At 46.6% G+C, this 22,488-nt stretch overlaps 2 protein-coding genes across 4 annotated transcripts in view; one reads left to right on the top strand and one right to left on the bottom strand.

The window, feature by feature from the left end:
- Positions 1-3,733, top strand: part of SQSTM1 (sequestosome 1) — a 72,332-nt gene extending 68,599 nt beyond the window's left edge. For all 3 annotated transcript variants that reach the window (XM_024993877.2, XM_010806433.4, NM_176641.1), the window contains 3 exon segments: positions 1,213-1,427; positions 1,684-1,879; positions 2,862-3,733. In XM_024993877.2, the coding sequence (XP_024849645.1) occupies positions 1,213-1,427; positions 1,684-1,879; positions 2,862-3,019 (569 nt within the window). In that variant the 3' untranslated portion in view covers positions 3,020-3,733.
- Positions 3,676-21,208, bottom strand: MRNIP (MRN complex interacting protein). Its single transcript, NM_001167943.1, has 8 exons — positions 21,096-21,208; positions 18,983-19,042; positions 12,768-12,856; positions 8,478-8,553; positions 6,972-7,129; positions 5,827-5,914; positions 5,480-5,581; positions 3,676-4,390 (listed from the first exon to the last, which is right to left on the bottom strand). The coding sequence occupies exons 1-8, from the start codon at positions 21,159-21,161 to the stop codon at positions 3,920-3,922; spliced, it is 1,110 nt and encodes a 369-aa protein (NP_001161415.1). The 5' UTR covers positions 21,162-21,208; the 3' UTR covers positions 3,676-3,919.
- Between the last annotated feature and the right edge of the window lie 1,280 nt (positions 21,209-22,488).

Raw genomic sequence — 22,488 nt, 5'->3', positions numbered from 1 at the left:
GGGCAGGGAATCTATATTGCTTTCTAAATTTTATTGAAGTCTGCTGCTGCTAAGTCGCTTCAGTCGTGTCCGACTGTGTGTGACCCCACCAGGCTCCCCCGTCCCTGGGATCCTCCAGGCAAGAACACTGGAGTGGGGTGCCATTTCCTTCTCCAATGCGTGAAAGTGAAAAGTGAAAGTGAAGTCACTCAGTCGTGTCCGACTCTTGGCAGCCCCATGGACTGCAGCCTACCAGGCTCTTCTGTCCATGGGATAGTTGATTTATAATGTTAATTATACTGTATAGCAAACTGATTCAGTAACACATATATGTATTTTCCATTATGGTTTATCATAGGATATTGAATATGGTTCTCTGTGTTATACAGTAGGGCCTTGATGTTTATCCATCCTATAGTCCTTAAAATTTTTTACATTTACCTGTGACTGCACTGGGTCTCCTGCTGCGTGCAGGCTCTCTTCAGTTGGGGCGAGTGGGGGCTGCTGTCTAGTCCTGCACAGGCTTCTCACTGCAGTGGCTTCTCCTGTGGAGCATGGGCCACAGAGTGCAGACTTCAGTAGTTGTGACACTCGGGCTCAGCACTTGCAGCTCACAGCTCCAGAGCACAGGCTCGGTGGTTGTGGCACACGGGTTTAGTTGCTCCGTGGCATGTGGGATCTTCCCAGACCAGGGATCAAAACCATGGCCCCAGCGTTGGCAGGACGATTCTTAACTATTGGGCCACCAGGGAAGGCTCGTTCTTTTGAAATTGCTTCATTCTAAGACATGGGGCGTGTCCTTGGAGAAAGTAAAACGAATTATAACATAAACCCAGTGAGTGTGCCCTCCCTTCCCTTCAGTGAGCATGTGCCCAGAGTGTGAGAGATTGGAGGTGGACACGCCGTCTCATGGGTCACACAAAGCTTGCATGGGCTGCCTGCCTAAGCAGGGGTAGCGTGTTCAGCGTGCGTGTTTTTCACATCACTCGGCGCCTGCACACAAGTGGATGCCTCAAGTGAGGCCAAGAACGTCCTCCGCACTGCGGTGCAGGTGGCTCTGGCTGGCTGTGTGGCACAAGCTCTCACCCTGTTCTGAGGGCTTGGCCGTGCCTGCTGTGCAGCTGCTGTCCTGCACGGTGAGGGGAAGCAGAGTCTGTTTACGGACTTCGTGGGTCTGAAGCTGACCTGGGATGACGTTATTAATCAAGTGTTTGTTTCCCCACCGGCTTCTAGGCATTGAAGTCGATATTGATGTGGAACACGGAGGCAAGAGAAGCCGCCTGACCCCCACCTCTGCAGGCAGTTCCAGCACAGAGGAGAAGTGTAGCTCTCAGCCAAGCAGCTGCTGCTCTGACCCCAGCAAGCCAGACAGGGACGTGGAGGGCACAGCACAGTCTCTGACGGAGCAGATGAATAAGATCGCCCTGGAGTCAGGGGGTCAGCATGAGGCAAGTGCCCCCCTAACACATCCGGAGCTTCTCCCAGCACCTGAGTCACAGCCCCTCCCCGGCACTCACACGGCCAGCAGAACCCATTTCCGTTGAGTTGTTGGTGGCATTTAAGTTGTCCTGTGAACCCTCCACTAGAACTCTGTAAAGCAGAAGGACTCTTGCTAGTCCTGCGTGCCCTGTCTCTCGCAGAGCTGAGACTGTGGTCAGGTGGCCTGTTGTTCTCATTCTTGTGCTCACTGGGGCTTTGTTTCAGGAACAGATGGAGTCTGATAACTGTTCAGGAGGAGATGATGACTGGACTCATCTGTCTTCAAAAGAGGTGGACCCGTCTACAGGTGAACTGCAGTCTCTACAGATGCCTGAGTCTGAAGGGCCAAGCTCTCTGGATCCTTCCCAGGAAGGACCCACAGGACTGAAGGAAGCTGCACTGTACCCACATCTGCCACCAGGCAAGGGATTTCGGATTGTTGTGTATTACTCCCTTTTCCATTCAGAGCCTCCTATCACTTGCTTCTAGCAACACAGATAGGCATTACCTTCTCTACTGCAGGGCTTGTCTATTGATGTAAGAGAAATCTAGGAGTTGGTTTTGTCCTCTGCGTCTATACTGAGCCTTAGTACGCTCAGCTAGTTTTAGTAATTTCTAGAACTTAACCCACAGACCCAGAATTATGAAGGCAGATGTGATATGGCGGCAGCACTGGCTCTGGGCACTGCCACGCACTGCTGAAAGTGGAGTCGGAGTCCATCTCCACTGTTTGCTCATCGCAAGTGCTAATCTCGGAGCAGGGGTCACAGTCACGGTGCCAGTAGGAGCCAGGCAGGAAGCCATGGTGTAGAGTGGGTGGTGTGGAAGGCAGCAGGGCCGGGTGGAGAGTGGCAGCCTGGAGGACACACACTGAGTAGATGAGGCCACTCACATCCTGCTCTGCTTCATCACTGTCACGTGGCGGGGCGTTTAAAACGTTATTCAGCTGGAAACCCATCTATGCCCCGAATTCAGCCCTTGGGCTGCCAGTATTTCTCTTCTCTGCCTTGAAGTGGAGAGTGGCAAACTATGGCCTATGGGCCAATAATGACTTTGTCATTTTTATGATGGTTGGAAAAAAGTCAAGATGGGAAAATGAGATGAAATTCAAATCTTGTGTTCATAAATGTAAGTTTTACTGGAACATAGATAGCCATGCTAATTTTTTACCTATTGTGTGGCTGCTTTTATACTTCAACAGCTGAGCTGAATTTTTGTGACAGAGACCAAATAGCCTGCAAAGCAGCTTAAAATATTTACTCTTGATTTTTTACAGAAAAAGCTTGACAGTCCCTGCCTTGGAGGGTCCCTGTGAGGATTAAGACCTTGTAAAAGGGCCAGGTACAGGTCACATTTGGGGCGCAGTGCCTCTTCCTCATAGCTGTCATTACTCTTTCTGGCAGAAGCTGACCCCCGGCTGATTGAGTCCCTCTCCCAGATGCTGTCCATGGGGTTCTCTGATGAAGGTGGCTGGCTCACCAGGCTTCTGCAGACCAAGAATTACGACATCGGGGCTGCCCTGGACACCATCCAGTATTCAAAACACCCACCACCTTTGTGACGATGTTTGCTCACCCATTCTGTGTCCCCTTTCTTGTCTCATAGTCGTGTTGAGTTAGTGTAGAACCCCAGTGCCTCTAAGTCCCAATTTCTCGTCATTCTTCTTTCAGAATCTGGGGGGTGGGGATGCACAAAGCCCTTTAGGGCAGTAGAACAAGTGACACGGGGGGAGTTCCAAGGGTGTGAGTGCGGATTCTGAGAAACACTGATCAGCTTCCCATGGATGCTGGCTCCTTCCAGCCAGGGGACCCCGCCCTGGGGCAGAGCGAGAGACTCCTCGCTGGGGAGGACGTGGAGACCATACTGCATCTTATCCGTACTCTCCCTGCAGGATTACACCAGCAGTCCAGAAGAGATCTTGCCAAATGGCTTTCTGCTTTTTCTTTCTTTTTTAATGACTATAGGACACTGATATGTAACTGATTTTCTGCTAGAAGTTTGATATCCTCTGAATTTAGCTAAAGGATCACCAGCATTCACCCGGGGTGGAAGAGGCTGTCCTGTAGCAATTACAGCTCAGGACTGTGGCTAACATCTGAGAATAAAGAAGGGCTGACAGAGGAACTGATGCTGTTCAGAGTACTGCCTATTTCATAACCACTGTAGTTACCGTTTCCAAACCTGTCAGCTGCTTTTAAAGTTAAGAAAATCGCTTTGTAACCATTCTATTTGTAAACAATTTTAATTAATTAAAGGTATAAGCACTTTAATCAAAGATGGTACAAGAGGTAATCTGTTTGATGGTCATATTTATCGTCGCTTCTTGTAGTTCCCATAAGTCATCCTCAGTCCTACTATTTGAAAGCAACCTGGGGAACCCTGTTTTCAGTGGCACAGAGGTCACTGAATTGAAGGGTTCATGTGACAAATATGTCTACGTGAATAACATACTAGTTTCAACTCACAGATCGTCATCAAAGTCCTCTCCAGTTTTAAAAAGGTCACACAGACGCATGAGTGAAGAACGTGCCTGCATCCCTTTGACCAAGGGCACACCCTCTGCCCAGGGGCCTATGCCCTGTGACTGCTCAGGGATCCTCCCACAGAGCCACTTGGGCCCAGGCATGGGAGTGTGTGTGGTCTGAGGAGACTGGCGTGCACCAGGGAGCCTGCAGAGGCCTCCTTCCCTTGGAGTCTGGGCCCTGGGGGCCCCCTGCTCAGCCTGTGCTGCCTGGATTGGCCTGAGGCCTCTCTGCAGAGGGGTGAGGGGCTCTGTGTCCAAATGTGAGCTGTTTCCAAGACATTGTTCCCACTTAGACATGGTCCTGACCTGCTGGGCAGGACACGGTGGTTCCCCCCGGGGAACAAGCTCCGTGGTGTCCAGGTCCTCACGACTGCTCTCTCTGCCCTTCCCTGCCAGGCCAGCACGGTCCTGCAGGGGAGACACGAGGTGATGGCACGTTCACCCTTCAGGGGAACAGGTGCCCAGCAGCCTCAAGGGACAGGGAGGAGTGGGTCCTGGGCCTGCGCTAGTCTTGGATGGTACCTCTGGGCACTGACAATTGCTGCTCCGTGTTGTCTACTATCCTGTAGGCTGGCAGGCCAGGGATATGCCTTGATTTTGAGATGAAGCAAAACACAGCAAATAAATGCCCTCTCTCTCACTCCAAATTCCATGACTAGGCTTTCCAAAAGAGCAAGATGTTCTCATGTGGTCAGTGGATCTATCTCATGGGACCTTAGAATCAGATGAGGGAGTGCCTGGGTGCTAGCAGGAAGGACCCTACAACCGTCTGGGGACACCATGCGCTCATCGCCAGGCAGGGGAAAGCTCTCTAGCCGTGTCGAGGGTTTTAAAGCTGCAGATACGGGATGTGACTGCCGCTGGGGCCTGGCTTCTCCCTCTCCCTCAGGAAACAAGGGTTCACTGCAAAATGAGTGCCACTGCCTACAAAGGAGTGTGAAAGCAGTGACAGGAGGGGCCCCCAGGCAGCGTGGAAGAGGCTCTGGGCAGCTGTTAGTGATCAGAGGCTGCCAGCTCTCGGGCTGACTTGCTGTGACCTCTTTGGACCTATGCCAGCCTTGATTCCTCACCTTCAAAACAAAACAGGCTGGTGGTGAGCATTAGACAATGCAGTTAAAATGTTTAGCCCAGGGACTGGTACATCAGTAACTGTCACACTCATTATTCTCTAATTTGGAGACGGAGCGCTCTACCCTTACCTGGGGGTCACAAAGCTAGTTAGTAGCAACACCAAGTTTGATCTCTGCCTCTTGGCTTTGAATGGGTGCTCTCTCCTACAGTCTGAAGCTGGTCAGGTCAACCCTGGCCTATGTTGGTGCAGCACTGACACACGCCTGGCAGAGTTCCTCTGTCTGGACGCCTGTGGCTCCCACGACAGCATAAAGCAAAACCCTCGTTCTGCGGCCTGGAAGGTATGGTGGGGTCTGCTAGGTGTGAAGCATCAATAACAAGAGCAGGTCCTGGGTGAAGAGAGTGCCCCAAATTCACAAGACCCACCTGGGTAAATGAAGGTGGCAGTTCCTCAGAAATGCAGGGCAGGTCCCAAGTTGAACAGTCTGGCGAAGACCTGGCACCCCATGTAGGATGAAGAGGACGGGCCTGATGCAGAAAAGTCCTACTGGTCAACCTCGCTTGTCTCCAAGGCATCAAATTGCCCTTTTGACCCAGTTCACATCAGTAACAGCAGGGAAACAGTGCAGGCCAGAGAAGGGAGTTGGCTTAAGACATAACAAGACACATGGGAAGTTGGACTCTGGGGCCAGGGGGAGGGTATAAGTCTTTTAATAGTCCAAAAAACAATAAAAAAAATCCAGCATGTGCTCCATGGCCACTGGGACACTGACCTTCAAGGACTTCAAGGTGACCTCACAGTTTCTGGAGTCCTGGACATGAGGGCCACATAGAGGCTGGACTGTGCTCTGGTTCCATTTCCTGGCAGAGAAAATGCTGTTAAGAATCTAGTCCTGGGACTACCCTGGTCCAGTGGTAAAGATTTTGCATTCCAATGCAAGGGTGCAGGCTTCAATCCCTGGTCAAGGAGATCACACATGCCTCCTGGCCAAAAAACCAAAACATGAAACAGAAGCAATACTGGAACAAACTCAACAAAGATTTTTAAAATGGTCCATATAAAAAAAAAAAATCTTAACAATGTAAAAAAAAAGATCCAGTCCTCCTTGTAATAATCTATAATGGAAAAGAATTTCAAAAAGAATACATATATGCACACACATATGTATTATTACTACTATATATATATATAACCAAATCACTTTATAAACCTGAAACTAATGCAACATTATAAATCATCTATACTTCAGTAAAATTAAAAAAATACAACCTAGTCCTACCGTTGAGCAGTGGTCTGATCCTGACTTGGTGGTCATCTGCTCTGACACCTTGCCATCCCTTATAGCTTCCCAGATGGCTGCTCAGCTTCTGCCTACTGCCAAGAACAGGTTGCCCAATGACATCCAAGGCAGTCCATTTCTCTGCTCTATAGCTTGCAGTTGCTAGAAAGTTCTTATTTTGAACTGGAATCTACCTCCCCAAGGCATCTGACCTGGAAGAGCCACCCTAAACCTAGATGAGGTGGTCTCTCAGAAAACTCACTGAAATGCAGGTTAAGCTGAGAGAGGAGACCTATGACAATCAGGTCTTTCCTGCTCTCAGCTAAAATCTCCCAGGCCCATTGGCTTCTCTGGCCACACTTCACTTTGTCAACCTTGCCCTTGAGTTCCTCCCTGAGGTCAGCGCAGTCTGGATGTTCTGAATTAAGTGAGACTCCTAAGAGGCGCCTCCACTGGCATTTTGCTCAGCTCCCACCTCTGCGCCTGATGCCCGGCCTGGCCAGGGGCCTGTGCTCATGGTGCCTCCTGGCTCACAACCCTCAGACTCCCTGCCAACCATGGAAGCCGCCTGTCCATCCCCAAACCACGGGGCAGTTAGGTGGGGGTGGGTGAGGCTAGATTTGTGACGGGCTTGGCACCTTTTCCTAGGCAGGCCTGTGCTGAACGGAGGGTCTGGCTTTTCTGTCTCGGATGAAGGCTGACTGTTGAAACACACTCCTCCTCCTTTCAGCCCCAGTTCTTTGGAGTCCCTTTCCAGATACTTCAGCCAGCGGTTCTTTGAGGGCTGGAGTGTTTCCTACAGAATTGGGAAGTAAATTTATTTTCAAAAGTAGGCACCTTTACTGAGAATCCCCAGTGCAATGCTGAGGCCCAAGGGCCTCAGGACCCATGCCTACACCACCACCAGGAAAGGAGTTTGACCGGCAGGTCATGGGAGAGAGATGTCCTGAACAGAGCACCCTGGCACACCCCTGGGGAAAGCTTCAAGACACAACTTACCAAGACCTTTGCGAAGGTCCACACTCCCTGGTCCAGTGGTTTCAAATGAAGATGAAGGCATGAAGATGCTCATTAAAGTGTTATCAATAATAGCAAATATTTATAGTAGCAGAAGTTTGGTAAATGCCCAATAAGAAGGGAATAAAAGTAAAGTCGCTCAGTCGTGTCGGACTCTTTGCGACCCCATGGACTGTAGCCTACCAAGCTCCTCTGTCCATGGGATTTTCCAGGCAATAGTACTGGAGTGGGTTGCCATTTCCTTCTCCAAAAGAAGGGAAAAAATATTGGCAAATCCACTATCTTCTGCAGATACTTTTTAAAAATGAAAATAGTTGAAAGCTATATAGCAACATAGAAGATACAAGTGAAAATTCCAGGATGATGCAAACAAGTATTTCTTACAGAAGTGATGGTGAAAGATTAGGTCTGTAAGTAAAGAAACTGAAAGGATAGACTGAAGCATGCAAGAGCTGATGTGTTAAAGTGGTGTGCTGAAGACTATCTCCCCTATTTACAATAAAAATACAAAGACAGCCTGGAGTGCAGACACTGCCAGCATGATTCTGTGATCAAAGGCGGAGCTCCTCCAGGGAGCCTGTCAGAGAGTTGTTTGCCCTGTCCCTGGCAGGACAGTGATCTTGTACCATGGCATCCTGGATGTACCAATGGTGTCATCTGCTCAGCCCCTGGAGCTCTGACACACTGCCCACCCAACACTGAGCACCTACTTTGAGGCCTCGGGACAGAACGGCAGCACGTGAGCCTGCTGTGTGGCTCCACCTAGAGAAAGGGGACACGGCAACCCAGGCACTCGACAACAGCATCCTTTCCCCGCCCAGGGTGCTTCGGAACAAGGGGAGGAGGACAAGGAGGTGAAGTTCAAGTTAGGTTCAGAAGAAAAAGCCAAGCAGCCAGAAGAAAGAGCCCTTTTCATAGTATTGCAAATATTTGTTAACATGGCTGTCTACACACTTATAAAAGGGAAAGGTTTATTCATTTTTGTATCCCCTGCAGCTTTAAGCCAAGTTTTCATCAGTCAGTGACATCAACATCTGTTTACAGAACAAATGATGAATGAATGAACGGAACCTCCTGGTGACAGAGCCGGCTCAGGCAGCTGGGCTGAGGTGGTGCTGCTGGCTTACCTGTGGACTTGCACGGGCAGCCTGCCAAGGACCCACGTTTTCTTCCTCATTGGCACTTATGGATTCTCCCAGAGACCTTAGGGAAAGATTGTACAACTGTTCTTTGTAAAATGACCAGGAAGATGAAGGACAATGAAGACGGGAACAGTAGGATGCACAGACTTAACAATGGCTATCAAAGCCTGCTGAGGGGACCTTATTGATTGAACTTATCTCCGTTGTTTCGATGTGACTTGGACATCCTCCAGCGGTTCAGAAGGCAGCTGCTGCTGCTAAGTCGCTTCAGTGGTGTCCGACTCTGTGCGACCCCATGGACGGCAGCCCACCAGGCTCTGCCGTCCCCGGGATCTCCAGGCAAGAACACTGGAGTGGGTTGCCATTTCCTTCTCCAATGCATGAAAGTGAAAAGTGAAAGTGAAGTCGCTCAGTCGTGTCTGACTCTTAGCGACCCCATGGACTGCAGCCCACCAGGCTCCTCCGTCCATGGGATTTTCCAGGCAAAAGTACTGGAGTGGGGTGCCATCGCCTTCTCCGTCAGAAGGCAGAGGGACCATCTGTTCCTTGGAGCAACAGGAAAAGTAACACAGGGCAGAAGGGGCGCTCTTCACTCAGAGACCAGAGCTGGCATCATGGCTTTGCCAAAGACTGGCTGTCACAGACTGTGTGACTCTGGGTACATCACTGTATCCCAGTTTCCTTACGTACAAATGGGGATAATAATGCAAGGGGACTGTGAAGATAAATGAGACAACACACGTGCACCTGCCCTGCTCAGGGCCTGAATAGAGACTAATTCAGCTGAACTCTGACAGTCCCTCCCATCAGCAGCAGCGATGTCCCCACTGCAGAGGGTCATAGGAGTGTCTTTACAGTTGTGTGGTATCTCAACCGCTACGAGATAAGGCCTTTTCCTCAGTCAGATGTATCTTCACCCACCCCCCCAGGGATAGCAGGGGTCTTTCATCATACAGAGAGCACAGTGAGGTGCCGGAGCCTCTGCAGCCTCGAGTGGAGCCGGATGGCTAACTAAAACACGCATTGTTCAAGGGCTGAAGGCTAGCACTGAAGCCGCAACCACCCATGTCCGACAGGGCTGCTACCTCACACGATCACAATGGAACTCTCTCTACTGACCTACAGTGGAAACCCAAGTCCACCAAATGTGGGCACCTCTATGTCAGTTTCTTCATTTGTAAACCAAAGCCAATGATCCTCATGGGGTGACGAGCAAGATGAAATGAGGTCATGCATGTCAAATGCCTACACTGGATACCCCAGTCCAGCTGAGCAGTGTCCTGTCTGCTACTGACCAGAACTCTGCTCACCATACTATGATCTGGGAACTCAGCTCCATCAACTACAGAACCTCTCTCTGCAATATGAAGGTATGGTCTGTCTTCTCACTTCTATTGTTACCCTGAGAACTGGGCATCTACTATTTCTCAGTAGGTGATTTCTCTTTTCTCCAGCTACATTTTAGTTCTTCCCTTTGTTTTCCATGTTCTGTAGTTTCATTATGTTGTTGTGTCAAAGGGTGGATTTCATCTTTTAAAATTAACTTATTGACGTATAATTTATAATTAACCTACCCTAAAATGTACCAAATTAAGTGTTGGTACATCAGATGAGTTTGGTAAATTATATTTTTGAAACTATTACTCCAATCAAGATATAGAAAATTTACTGATATATAATTAGCAAGATTTAGAAAATTTTCATCACCCTAAAATTCCCTTATCTGCCCTTGTAGGTGAGAACCACTCATCCTTACAAGTATCTGGTCTTTTGTGTCTGACATCTTTCACTTAGCAACGTTTCTGAGGTTGGCCCATGTCATTTTTGTTGCTGAGTAGTATTCTACTGTATGAAAATACCACAAAATGTATATTCAAAATCACACTGTCTTGATTGCTGTGGAGTTACACTAAATCTTGAAATCAGGCTGTAGAAGTCCTCCAGTTTTGTTATCAAAATCGATTTGGCAATTGCATTTCTATATAAATTTTAGGATCAGTTTGTCAATTTCATAAAAAAAAAAACACAACTGCTGGAATTTTGACTGGGATTGAGATGACTCTATAGATCCATTTAGGATGAACTGACATCATGACAATACTGAATGTTCTAATCCATGAACATATTTCATCATTTAGATCTTTTTAAAACTTCTCTCAGTAAAGTTGTGTAATTTTTACTGAAAATATCTTGCACATTTTTGGGTTATATTTATCCCTAAGTATCCTATTTTTTGATGGTATCATAAATGGTATTTGATTTTTAAAATTGTTTTCCAACTATTCACTGCAATTATATAAAAATAAAATTTAGTTTTGTATGTTGACCATGTATCCTTGTGATTTTGCTAAATTATTAGTTCTAGTAGCTTTTGGATAGGTTCATTAGGATCCGCTACAGACACAATGTTTTTATCCAGTTTGGGATTAGATGCACTTCCTGAATCTAAGAATGTGAGCCCTTTGATTCTAGAAAAAGTTCTGTTCATTTCTGCAAACACTGCCTTTTCCCATTCTTTTTATTATCTCCTGCTGGAACTCGTCTCTGTGTCTTTCATGTCTCTGAACTTTCATATTTTCTACCTTTCTGTCTTATTCACATTGACAGTGTGAATCATTTCTTCAGATTTACCTTCCATTTCACCAATTCTCTCTTTAGTTGCACTTAATCGGCTTACTAAGTCCACTAAACTGTTTTTAAAAAGACTTACTTATGTACTTACACTTTGGCTGTGCTGGGTCTCTGCTGCTGCGCTTGGGCTTTCTCTGCTTGCGGTGAGCGGGGCTCCTTCACTGCGGGGCGTGGCTTCTCACCGCGGTGGCTTCTCCTGCTGCAGAGCACAGGCTCTGGCGTGCAGGCTCCCTGCGTTGCCTCCTGTGGGCTCCAGAGCACAGGCTCAGCAGCTGTGGTGCAGGGCCTGAGTGCTCCACGACACGTGGGATCTCCCAGTACCAGGGGCCGAACTAGTGTCTCTTGCGTTGCAAGGCGAAGTCTCAACCACTGGGCCAACACGGAAGCCACTAAACTTTTAATTTCAGTGACCAAACTTTTCATTTCTACAAACTTTTTGGTTGTTCTTTAAAAAAGTGGTTATTTTTTAAAGTCTCTTGCTCTTCCTATATCAACCATCCTCGTTTAATTTCCTTAAATATGTTAAACATACAATATTATGTATTCTGAACTCGTTTTGGATCTGACTTCTCTGTCATTTCTGCTGTCTCTTGCTCATGGTGACATGCTTCCTTAAGTAAGTTAAATGATCTTTAACTTTGGGTATATGCCACTTGGAATTTTATATATCCTTTGATGCCTGGGTTGAAGCTGTATTGCTCCAAAAAGGAGCTACATTTATCTCTGCTTCCTGGGACAATTTAAAAATCAGTTTGAAGGGCTTCCCTGGTGGCTCAGTGGTAAACAATCTGCCTGCCAATGCAGGAGACATGGGTTTGATCCCTGGTCTGGGAAGATCCCCCGGGTCATGGAGCAACTAAGCCTGTCTGCCACAACTATTGAGTCTTGTGTTTTGGAGCTTGGGAGCTACTAAAGCCCACGCACCCTAGATTCCATGCTCTGCAACAGGAGAATCAGCCGCGACAAGAAGCCCACACACTGCCACTATAGAGAGCAGCCCCTGGCTCGCTGCGACGAGAGAAAAGCCTGTGCAGCAACGGAGACCCAGCACAGTCGATAAAATAAACTAAGTCCTCAGCTTGAGACTTTTCACACAGCATGTGTAAAAGGGTGAAAGGTCACATGACAGCATCTTTGTGTTTACACAATCCTGGAGCAGTGTTTCCCCTCTTTAGCCAGTGCCAAGGGCAAGACAGGCTGGGTCAACCTACCTCGGAGGGGTGAATTTCTAGGTCATTTGTACACCAGGGGTGCAGTCCTCTGGGCACTCAGCTCTATGCGGTGGTCTCCAACTGACCTCCCCACGCTGGCCAGACTTTGTCTGTCTCCTGCCCGCCTCCCAGCTACATGGAAGCTGCAGGGCAACAGGTTTCAAACGCCCCAGCAGCCCAGCTTATTCTCTGGATTTTGGCTTTTGCTTCATTTTTGATCTCTGATGGCTACTTACCTTCTTGTCATCTCGTCAGTGCCTTTAAAATATCGTGGCTGGCATTTTAAAATTAACTTCAGTGGGAAGATTGTTCAGTATCTAATTGCCATGTTGTTAGACATGGAACTCCAAGGGATTTCTCCATCATATACTCCCACCATCCACTCGAGATGAAAACAGGGCCAGATAACCAGGCCTCCCTCAAACTATCATACCTGAGTGACATCTCCGAAATCTGTCCCTGCAGCAGGTTTAATTTTTGGACATGGCGTCTACAGTCAGCACCAGAGCCCTCACCATAAGCCTGAGAAACAAACATAGATATGAGTTTAAAAAGTATTGACAGAATGCTGAGAAACAGACCCATTCGAGACACAACTCAGGGAGGGTAAAAATGTACTGTGCAAGGCCTGAAGCACCATGCAGGAACTCAAACAATGATTGCCATTTCTGCAGGGATTTATAAACTAACAGTCTCAGTGACTAATTTCAGTCAATCTGGCTGCCCACCATCACCCTGAATTTTACATGTCAAATCCAAACTCAACCCAAACCCCACACAAATTGGTTAATAAACATAAGGAATTCAGAAGAGAAGTAACGCAAATTGCCAATAAACATGAAATGATACTTAACCCTCACTCATAATCAAAACAACATAAAACAGACGAGATACATATTTTTCACTTAGTAGTCACTCACTTGTTCAATACATATTTATGAAGTACCTATTATGTGCCAGGACCTGAACTAGGTAAGGACAATACAAGAGTGTATAAGCATCACTGTCATCACGGAGCTCTGCAGTGTAAGAGACAGATAACAAGCACAGAAGACACCTTTACGGCCAGCAGATGGTGAGAAGCGCTACACAGGAAAGCAAGGCAATGCAGTGGGCGTGGGCAGAGGGGAGACACAGTAGGTAATTTTACACGAGGTGTTCAAGAGGTCCACGAGTGGATCACTGAGAGGGTAACATCTGAGCACAAAACAGGAAGATAAGCGGGAACAAATCATGTAGACAGCAGAAGCAATGAAACAGAAAGGAGTGCAAACACCTTGAGCCTGGCATTTTGGAGAAACAGCGAAGAGGCCAAGTGGCTGGAGTTGAATGGTCTAGGGCAAAGAGGGTCGGAGATGAGGTTTGAGGGTGCAGGCCCTGTTAAAGGAAAAGTCAGCCTTATGGGCATGAGATCTGCTCTGCTCTCTTTCTTGAAATTCTTAATAATCTCATCTTTGAACCTGTGTTGTATAAGTGAAGTCTGATGAGATGATGAAACATGCTTCTAAGTCGTGGACAGCGAATGTGCCCACCGTTCTTTGCCACTCTGTTTGCACAGGGCATGCCCAATGCCCCGGCGGCACAGAGTCCCAGTGAGCCCGCAGGGCGTGAGAGCCCAGTGAGGCTCCAGGCATGGGTGGCGTGCGCTGCCTGTGCCTAAGTCCGGGAGGGGCACCTGTGCCTGAGGGGCCAGGGCTCCCAGGGGGACCAGAACCTGCTTCAGCTGCAGAAAGAAGACAAGGGTATTCCACTAAAAGCATCAACAACCAAGTAAACCTATCATATCTCTTCTTACCCCTATTACCTCCCTGGAATAGCCTGTGCTGAAAACGCCACAGAAAATGGGAGAGAAGCACAATCCACAGTTCCTCTTCTTCTCGGTACTTCCTGACTAATCAGTGAGTGGAAGGTTGAGAGTGTAGGTAGAATGTGTGTGTGTCAAGCAATGAGGTAAAAACAGTTGAGTTAATTTTGTGCAACATCTCCACTCTTAAGAATAAAATATGTAGGCATATATGAGCTACAAAAGAAAAACTGTGCAATTTTGATCATTCTACATGTGTACTAAATGCTCTTATATTATTCTGTATATGTTCCACATACATACTAAATGTTCTTAGCATTTAAAACCAGTGTTGCACAGTCTAAATGGTATTGCACTATTTAAATGTTAGCTTTTAACATGTTAAAATGTTGGTTAACACTAGCATTTAGTTAGTTTTTCTTTACACAGGAACAAATCATACAGTAAATTAAAAAAATACTAAATAGGGACTTTCCTAGCGGTCCAGTGGCTAAGGCCCGAGTCCTATCCCTGGTGGGGGAACTGGATCCCACACGCTTCAACTGAAAGACCCTGCATGCTGCAACTAAGACCTGGAGCAGTCAAATTACTTAATAAATAGAAATAAATATTTAAACCATTAGTAAATAAAAAACATTAGGAAAAGTCAGGAGATCATGAAAGAAGGGCTTAATATTTGGAACCTTTAATAGCAGTTTTTTTCTGCTTTTGCAAAGGGGCCCCGCATTTTCATTTTACACTGTCTCCTGCCCCGTCCAGGCCCTGTCTGAAGGCACATATATGTTACTCCAACCTGGAAGGTCTGACATGATCCTGCGCGTGTAGGACCCTTTGGCCGTGGTGCTGAGACTGTGTGGCTGAAACAGGTGACCAGTCAGGAGGGGGCTGCAAATACCGCGGCAACTCAGCCCACTGTGATAACAAGTGGGCACAACGTGGGTACGCTGTGACTGCATTTGCTGAGGGATCACGTGAAGAGTATAAAAGAAAAAGAAGAGTCAGGGATGAGTTCAAGGTTTGTAGCCCAAACAACCAGAAAGAGAGACTGGGCAGTTAAGAGATGGGGATGACTGTGGGAAAAGCAGGTAGGTGAAAGGGAGGGGAGGGCTCATTTGGGAATATAGGTTTGGGGTGCTTGTTAGATATCCAGCAGAGAGGTAAGTGGCTGGAAGCACATACAAGTTCACTGGCAGGCCGTGGGTCTGACACAGACACTTGAGAATTGTCAGACTGTCTTTTCTCAGACCACTAAGGGAATGACTGTAGCTAGAGAAGAGGTGAAAAACAAAGCAAAAATCTGAGTCCCAGAGCACTCCAAAGTCTAGAAGACGAGGAGATGGGAGAAACTGGCAAAGAGGACTGAAACACCAGCTGGGAAGACGGGAGGAAAACCAGGGGCAGGGCGACTGGAGTCCAGGAGAAGACTCCAAGGAGGAGGAGGAGGGGAAAAACTCTGACAAATGCCGCCAACAAGCCACGTCACCTGAGGACTGAGAACCAACCCTTGATGACTTGGACATGAACAATTTTAGTAGACTGGTGGGGAGTGAAATCCCATTTTGGGCAAGTTCAAGTGAGAATGGGAGGAGACGAACTGGAGAGAGTAAAGGCAAAATTTAAAAAGACTGATAACTGACTTATGATTGCCAAGAGGGAGTAGGGTGGGGAAGGGCTGGACTGGGAGTTCAGGGTTAGTGGGTGTAAACTATTACATATAGAATGGATCAACAATAGTGCTCTACTGTACAGCACAGGGAAGTATATTCAATATCCTGTGATAAACCATAATGGAAAACATGAAAAAGGATGGATGTGTGTGTGTGTGTGTGTGTATACACACACATACAGTTTCTGCAAATAACTGCATCACTTTGCTGTACAGCATAAATGAACCCAATATTGTAATTCAACTATACTTTAGTGAAATAAATTGAAAAATAAATTCCCAAAAGACTGACAACTTATGTATGGCATAACTGGGAGGGTGCGTGCTCTCTTGCATGGCAGAAACTGTTCTCTGAACGCTGAAATGCATTCTCTCCTCATCTGAGAGCAGACCAGACTACACTTTCCAGTTTTTCTGGCAGTCAGCTGTGGCCATGAGACTAGGTTCCTCCCACTGGAATGTGAACCACTTCCAGATTCTTCCTGGGTAGCGTCTTCCTCATCTTGCACCTTCAGGGGCTTGCGGCAGCAGGAGATAAGCCTCAGGGAATAACAGAACCTCAAGATGACAAGTGCCAGGGGCCCCCGAATGATCACACCAAGTACAGCTGCCCTGCTGATCTCAAACTCTCCCAGGACTGTTCAAAATAGCAAGAGAAACAACTTCTATTGTGTTAAGCCACAATCATGGTGCCTGTTTGTTAATGTGGCCTAGTCAGTCCTAAGCCATATGCCACTGCATAAGCATGGGAGGCGCTGAGAGGAAGGCAAACCTTCCTCAAGAATTCAGAAATACAGGCTGATATCTAAAACATGTACAGTCATCAGCCAGCCTCCTGACTTCTGAGACCCCATCTCAAGGTAGGCCTCAGCTGCCCTACTCACCGACAGATGACCTAACTGTCCCCACTCCTACCCATCCCAAGTGACAGGACCAGAGGTGGATATCTGAGTCAACCATGTCAATCAGATTATTTCTCCCAGGACTTTATAACTGGGATTCAGCTTTCAGTTGGTTTGAAATGAGATTCTGTGGTCTGTGAGTGGAGTATGTTACTGTGATCTGGAAAGAGAGAGAAAGGAAAGGAAAGCTAGAAAGGGAGAGGAGGAGGGAGGTACAGTGAGAAACTCTGTGAAGGGAGGAGGAGGGAGGGAAAAGAAGATGCTTGTGTGGCTGGCAGCTCTTCAGGTCTTGGGAATGGTTCTTCAAAGGGTCAAGGGCAGTTCTTCCCCTTGATCCCCACAAGATATCCCAGTACCTTGCCAGTGCATTTTAAATTTTGCTGAAGTGTTTTTTCCTATAATCTGCAACTAAGAGAACCTTGGTTGAAAGAATTCCTCTGATTTAACTTGTAGGAATTTGTCCTAAGGAAATAATTGGTCCAGTAAAGAAAGAGGTATTTGTAAGAAGCTTCACTACAGAGTTCCCTGGTGGATTAGACAGTAAAAAATCTGCGTGCAATGCAGGATACCTGGGTTCAATCCCTGGATTGGGAAGATCCCCTGGAGAAGGGAATGGCAATCCACTCCAGTATTCTTGCCTGGAGAATTCCATGGACAGAGGAGCATTGTGGGCTACAGTCCATGGGGTCACAAAGAATCGGACATGACTAAATGACTACACTTTCTTTTACTACAGAGTTGTTCATAATAATGAAAATTAAAATCAACCTAAGTGCCCATCAACGTGGGGCTGGTCATTTATTCATTCAACAGACATTCCTCGAGCGAGCACTATCTCACAGGCACTGTGCTAGGTACCAAAAGTATACAGTAAAATGTCGAAAAAAAGGGTATATGTGTGTCCATCAACAGATGAATGGATACAGAAGATGTGAAGTGTGTGGGTGTATGTCTGTATATATAAATCTAATGGATTATTACTCAGTCATAAAAATGAAATATTGCCATTTGCAACAACATGGGTAGACCCAGAATGTATCGTACTGAGTGAAGCAAGTCAAAGACAAATAGTATAGGATATGACTTATATGTGCAATCTAGAAATAATACAAATGAACTTATTTACAAAACAGAAACAGACTCACAGACATAGAAAACAAACTTATGGTTACCAAAAGGGAAAGAGGGGGAGAAGAATAAATTAGGAATATGGGATTAACAGATATACACCACTACATATAAACAAGGATTTATTATATAGCATAGGGAACTACATTCAATTTCTTGTAATAATTCATAATGGAAAAGAATAGGAAAAAAAATATGTATAAGTAAATCACTTTGCTATATACCTGAAACTAACATAATACTGCAAATCAACTATACCTCAATTTTTTAAAAAATGTATATAAATAAAAGAGGCAAAGCGTTTACTCTCAAGGACCTACAGTCTGAGACGGACAATACTCACATAAACACACTTGAATATATTTCTGATGGGGAAGTGAGATTAACTAGGGGATGCCTCAACAACAAGCACACAGAGGGAAGCAGGTCTGGATTGTTTCAAGGTCAGAGGGAAAAGCCCCTGCAGCTGAAGGACGAGAATGATGCGACGAGGCTGCAGAGGTAGAATCAAGGGTTGAGCAGGTGAACAAAGGGCTCAGTGAGGAGACTGTGGTATTAGAAATCAGGTGGGTCAGTAAGAACAGACTTGGAAAAAAACCGTAATCTGGGTGAAAAAATTGGGCTAATAAGAGCACTTACAACATGCTCCCTTCAGTCCATGTGCTCTTTCACCTCCTGACTACCTTCACACCCTGCTCGTCCATTCTCACACCCTTGGATCCCTAACAGCTGCCTGTCCATCCCCGGTTAGGTCTGATTACTCTTACAGACTCTGCACTCTCCTCTCATTGTACTCAGTTTAATTTTAAATTACATGTGTGGTTTTAGTTTCTCTTCCCCTTTCACAAGGGCAGATCTGTACAGGCAATAAGGACACCTTCTTACCTTTCACTGTTTCCCATGCCTACACATAGAAGGTACTCAGTAAATATTGACTGACTGAATAAACAAAGGAAGGTCACTTTCCAGGCACCGCTCCATCCACTTCACTTCCTGAAGGAAGATGATCTTAAGGAGCAGGAGCTCTGTATCTAATGAACCTGAGTCAATAATGGAACACTGGGTTCCATGAGAAACACACTTCTGCATGGCTGGGTCCTACCTGCTTTCTGGTAAGGGTATTAGACACCCTGCTTCTTGGGACTCACCTGCAAAAATGACTGCTTCTTTCCACAAGCTTTGCATGTCCACTTGAGACTCTTTTTCACCTATAATGAAATTTCAGAAATAGAGCTACAATAATGATTTGAAACAGTTGGAACTGGATCAGAAATAGTAATTTAAAGAGATCAGTGGAAAAGAATAGAGTCTAGAAACAAACCAACACATGTGTGAAAATTTAGTATATTATAAAGGTGAAGAAAGAAGAGCCTATTTAATAAGTGGTTCTGGGAAACTGGGTATGCATATATTAATAAACAAAATCAAATTAGATCTCTACTATCTGTTATTCTCAAAAAACTCCATAACATTTCAAGTCTTGATAAATCTGACTAGATGGGGTGTCTCTCAACATAATAAAATGGCTTACTTCCAGCTCTAAAGCTGCAGAATCACCATGAGCAGTCCCATGAAAGTCAAGAACAAGTCAAAGATTTGCACTATTATTTACTGTCTTTTCGGATGTGCTAACCAATAGAATTGGAAAAGAGAAAGTAATTAAGAGGTATGAAAACGGAGGGAAAAAAACTAACCTTATTTATGAATATTATGATTTATTTCTTTAAAACTGAAGATAATCAAATGAAAAACTACTAAAACCAGTAAGACAATATATTAACATAGGTGCTAGGTAGAAAATGAATGTATCTTCAAAAATTAATATTGTTTATAAGCAAACATATAGTTAGAAGAGATAATGAAAGAAAAGTCCATTTATAATGGCAACAAAGAAAATGTTACCAAGAGGCACCAAAGGTGCTTTAACAGGTGGAATGAGGGCTTCCCTGGCGGTCCAGCAGTTAAGAATCCGCCTGCCAACGCAGGGGAGACCATTGACCCCTGGTCCGGGACAACTCCACAGCCTCAGAGCAACTAGGCCTCTGCACAACTAGACCTGTGCTCTGCAACTACTGAAGCCTGCCCCACTACAGCCCACACTCTGCAACAAGAGAAGCCAAGGCAATGAAGACCCAGCGCAGCCAAAAGCAAATTAATACTAACAATAAAAACTCTTTAGAAAAGAGATAGCATGCTTAACATCATGGAGATGTTTAGGTTGATTCATAAAAATAAATACAATTGAAACAAAAATCATCGGGTCTTTTGGAGAACTACCTAAAAGGATTCTAGAGAGGACAAACAACATCTATTACAAATTTAAGTGGGTATAATCCTAAGATTCTACTTTTCAGCATCTACTTTCAAACACCATAAAACTATTGTGTACTTTCTATAGCTACATATGCAAGTAAGACGTGCAATAAAAAATGATAAAAGCTCTGGAAGGACAAGCAGTAACTGACTAGCTCTGAGGGGCTAGAAAGAGCGAGGGAGAGAGAGAATACGGTATAAAAGGATCTTTGCAATTGGACAGGCCTAGCAGAGGAGCTTTGGAGAAGGAAATGGCAACCCACTCCAGTGTTCTTGCCTGGAGAATCCCAGGGATGGGGAGCCTGGTGGGCTGCCGTCTGTGCGGTCGCACAGTCGGACACGACTGAAGCGACTTAGCAGCAGCAGCAGCAGCAGAGGAGCTTGGCCGGCTAGTCCTCGGGGTCGCAAACAGTCGGAAGCGACTGAGCACGCCTGTACTGGGTCTTCCTAGTAGTTCCAGCTAGCGGGAGCTACTCTAGTTGTGGTGCCAGGGTTTTTCATGGCGGTAGCTTCTCTGTTGCAGAGCATAGGCTCTAGAGCTCCTGGACTCACAGCTGTAGCTCATGGGGCCCAGAAGTTTTGGCACATGGGCTTAAGCGCTTGGAGGCATGTGGAATCTTCCCCAACCAGGAAACAAACCCCTGTACCCTGCATTTGCAGGCGGATTCTGACCCACTGTACCACCAGGGAAGTCCTGGTTTCTACAAATCTTACATCCAAAAAGCAAAATGCTCCCCAAAGGCCACAACAACGGGTATGGAGAAGTGACATCAATAAAACCTAATTCTCACAACTGATACCACCACTTGTCCAGGCCTCAAGCACACTTCGCAACCCCACGAGACTGAGCCCATGTCTGCGAGCAGGGCGTGAGGAAAAGGTCTAGCCTCTTAAGGCTCCACCTCATCCCGCCCGCCATCCCCGCGCTCGGGGGAGGGGAGGCCCCACCTGGTGAGCCTGGAAAAGGCTGCAACAGCAGCAACGAAGGACCCGCGCCTGCTGAGGAGGTGCCATTGCGACCCCTCCGCCCCCGCGTCTTCGCCGGCTTCCGGTCCGCCGCGGCCCCGCCCCTTCACGCGCTCTGTGCGCTCCAGCCTCGGCCCCGCCTCCTACGCGCGTGCGCCTTGGGCTCCGGCCCGCCTGCGCACCTCTGCAGGTGGGATGTCCAGCGTTTGTCAGCGGTCAGCTGGGATCCTGGGCGCCCTCAGGAGTCGGGTATCTGTGCTGCGAGTTGGGCACTGTTTGGGATTTTCGTCAGTCAGGTCACCGGCTCTCTGTCTGAGCCCGGACTCCCTGGGAATGTTCAAGTTGGTGGGGCGGGGTCTCCAGCCGGCTCTTGGGGTCTGGTCTTTCCTGGTCCCATTTCTTCTGCCTCTTCAGGTAGGGGAAGAGCAAGCCGGAAGTCTCCTCCCTTCTCCGGCCGACTCCCTGGGCCTACGTTTGGAATTTGCAGGACCTCTGATCAGAGGTGGTGAGTTAACTTTTGAGCCGGAGCGCCGAGAATCCTGCGGAAATAGGCAGTTCACCAGCCCTACGCTATTCCGAGAGGGAAACTGAAACGCCCGCCGGTTGAAAACGAAACCAGTCCTTCCTGCAATCCCAGGAAAGCTCTGCTCTGAAAGATGAAGACCAAGTCCCGTTTAGAGCAGAGGGGAAAGATTGCATCCCTCATGTCCCAACCTCACCGGGACCCTAACGCCATTCCGCCAAGACATTACCACGTGCCTGACAATATAAATCATCTTGTTAAAATTTAAAACGCCCAGTCGTGACAAGGCTGGGGTTAGAGAGGAACCTTTCTTATAGGATGCTGGTAAAAGGGGAAAACAATCTGGCGTTTATCTCGATCCAAAGAATAATCTGAATCACCCAAATGTATTATTTATGCACGAATGTTAACCGAAGTATAACAGGAAAAAAGTGGAAATAAGTATTCTGAAGAATGCACCATCATGCAGGTCCATTACAGAGTTTGAAGTGAAAATGCTAGCATGTGTATTGTTAGGAAGCAAGGAGGTTACCAAGTATACACAATAGCAGTTAGGTAAAACCAAGCATTATTTGTTTACATATAATGTGCATGGGCAAGGGTTATAAATGACTTTTTATAAGTGATTTAAAATTTTTAATATTTTCCAAATTTTGCACAATAGCATATATTAGAAAAAGCCAGTTAACTTAAAAAATTATGTTTGAGACTGACTATACAGTGACTGGAGCCACCTATGACCACCTGTGCGTCAACCGGACCCCCTTCCACCCCCCAGCCAAACTACAACTTCTACAGCAGTCAGGACTTGGTCAATGACTACCAGTTGCCCACCTTTTTAGACTTCTCCAC

This window comes from Bos taurus, chromosome 7 (assembly GCF_002263795.3).
Source record: "Bos taurus isolate L1 Dominette 01449 registration number 42190680 breed Hereford chromosome 7, ARS-UCD2.0, whole genome shotgun sequence".
Lineage (NCBI taxonomy): Eukaryota > Metazoa > Chordata > Mammalia > Artiodactyla > Bovidae > Bos > Bos taurus.
Note: the sequence above shows the minus strand (reverse complement) of the source record. Positions and strands in the feature narration are given on the sequence as shown.

Coding starts and splice junctions, on each gene's coding strand:
- MRNIP (NM_001167943.1), bottom strand. CDS start 21,161: ATGGCACCTCCTCAGCAGGCGCGGGTCCTTCGTTGCTGCTGTTGCAGC. Junction 19,043..21,095: donor GCCTTTTCCAGGCTCACCAG/GTGGGGCCTCCC, acceptor ATTTCATTATAG/GTGAAAAAGAGTCTCAAGTG. Junction 5,915..6,971: donor ACAGGCCTGCCTAGGAAAAG/GTGCCAAGCCCG, acceptor TTTCTCTGCCAG/GAAATGGAACCAGAGCACAG.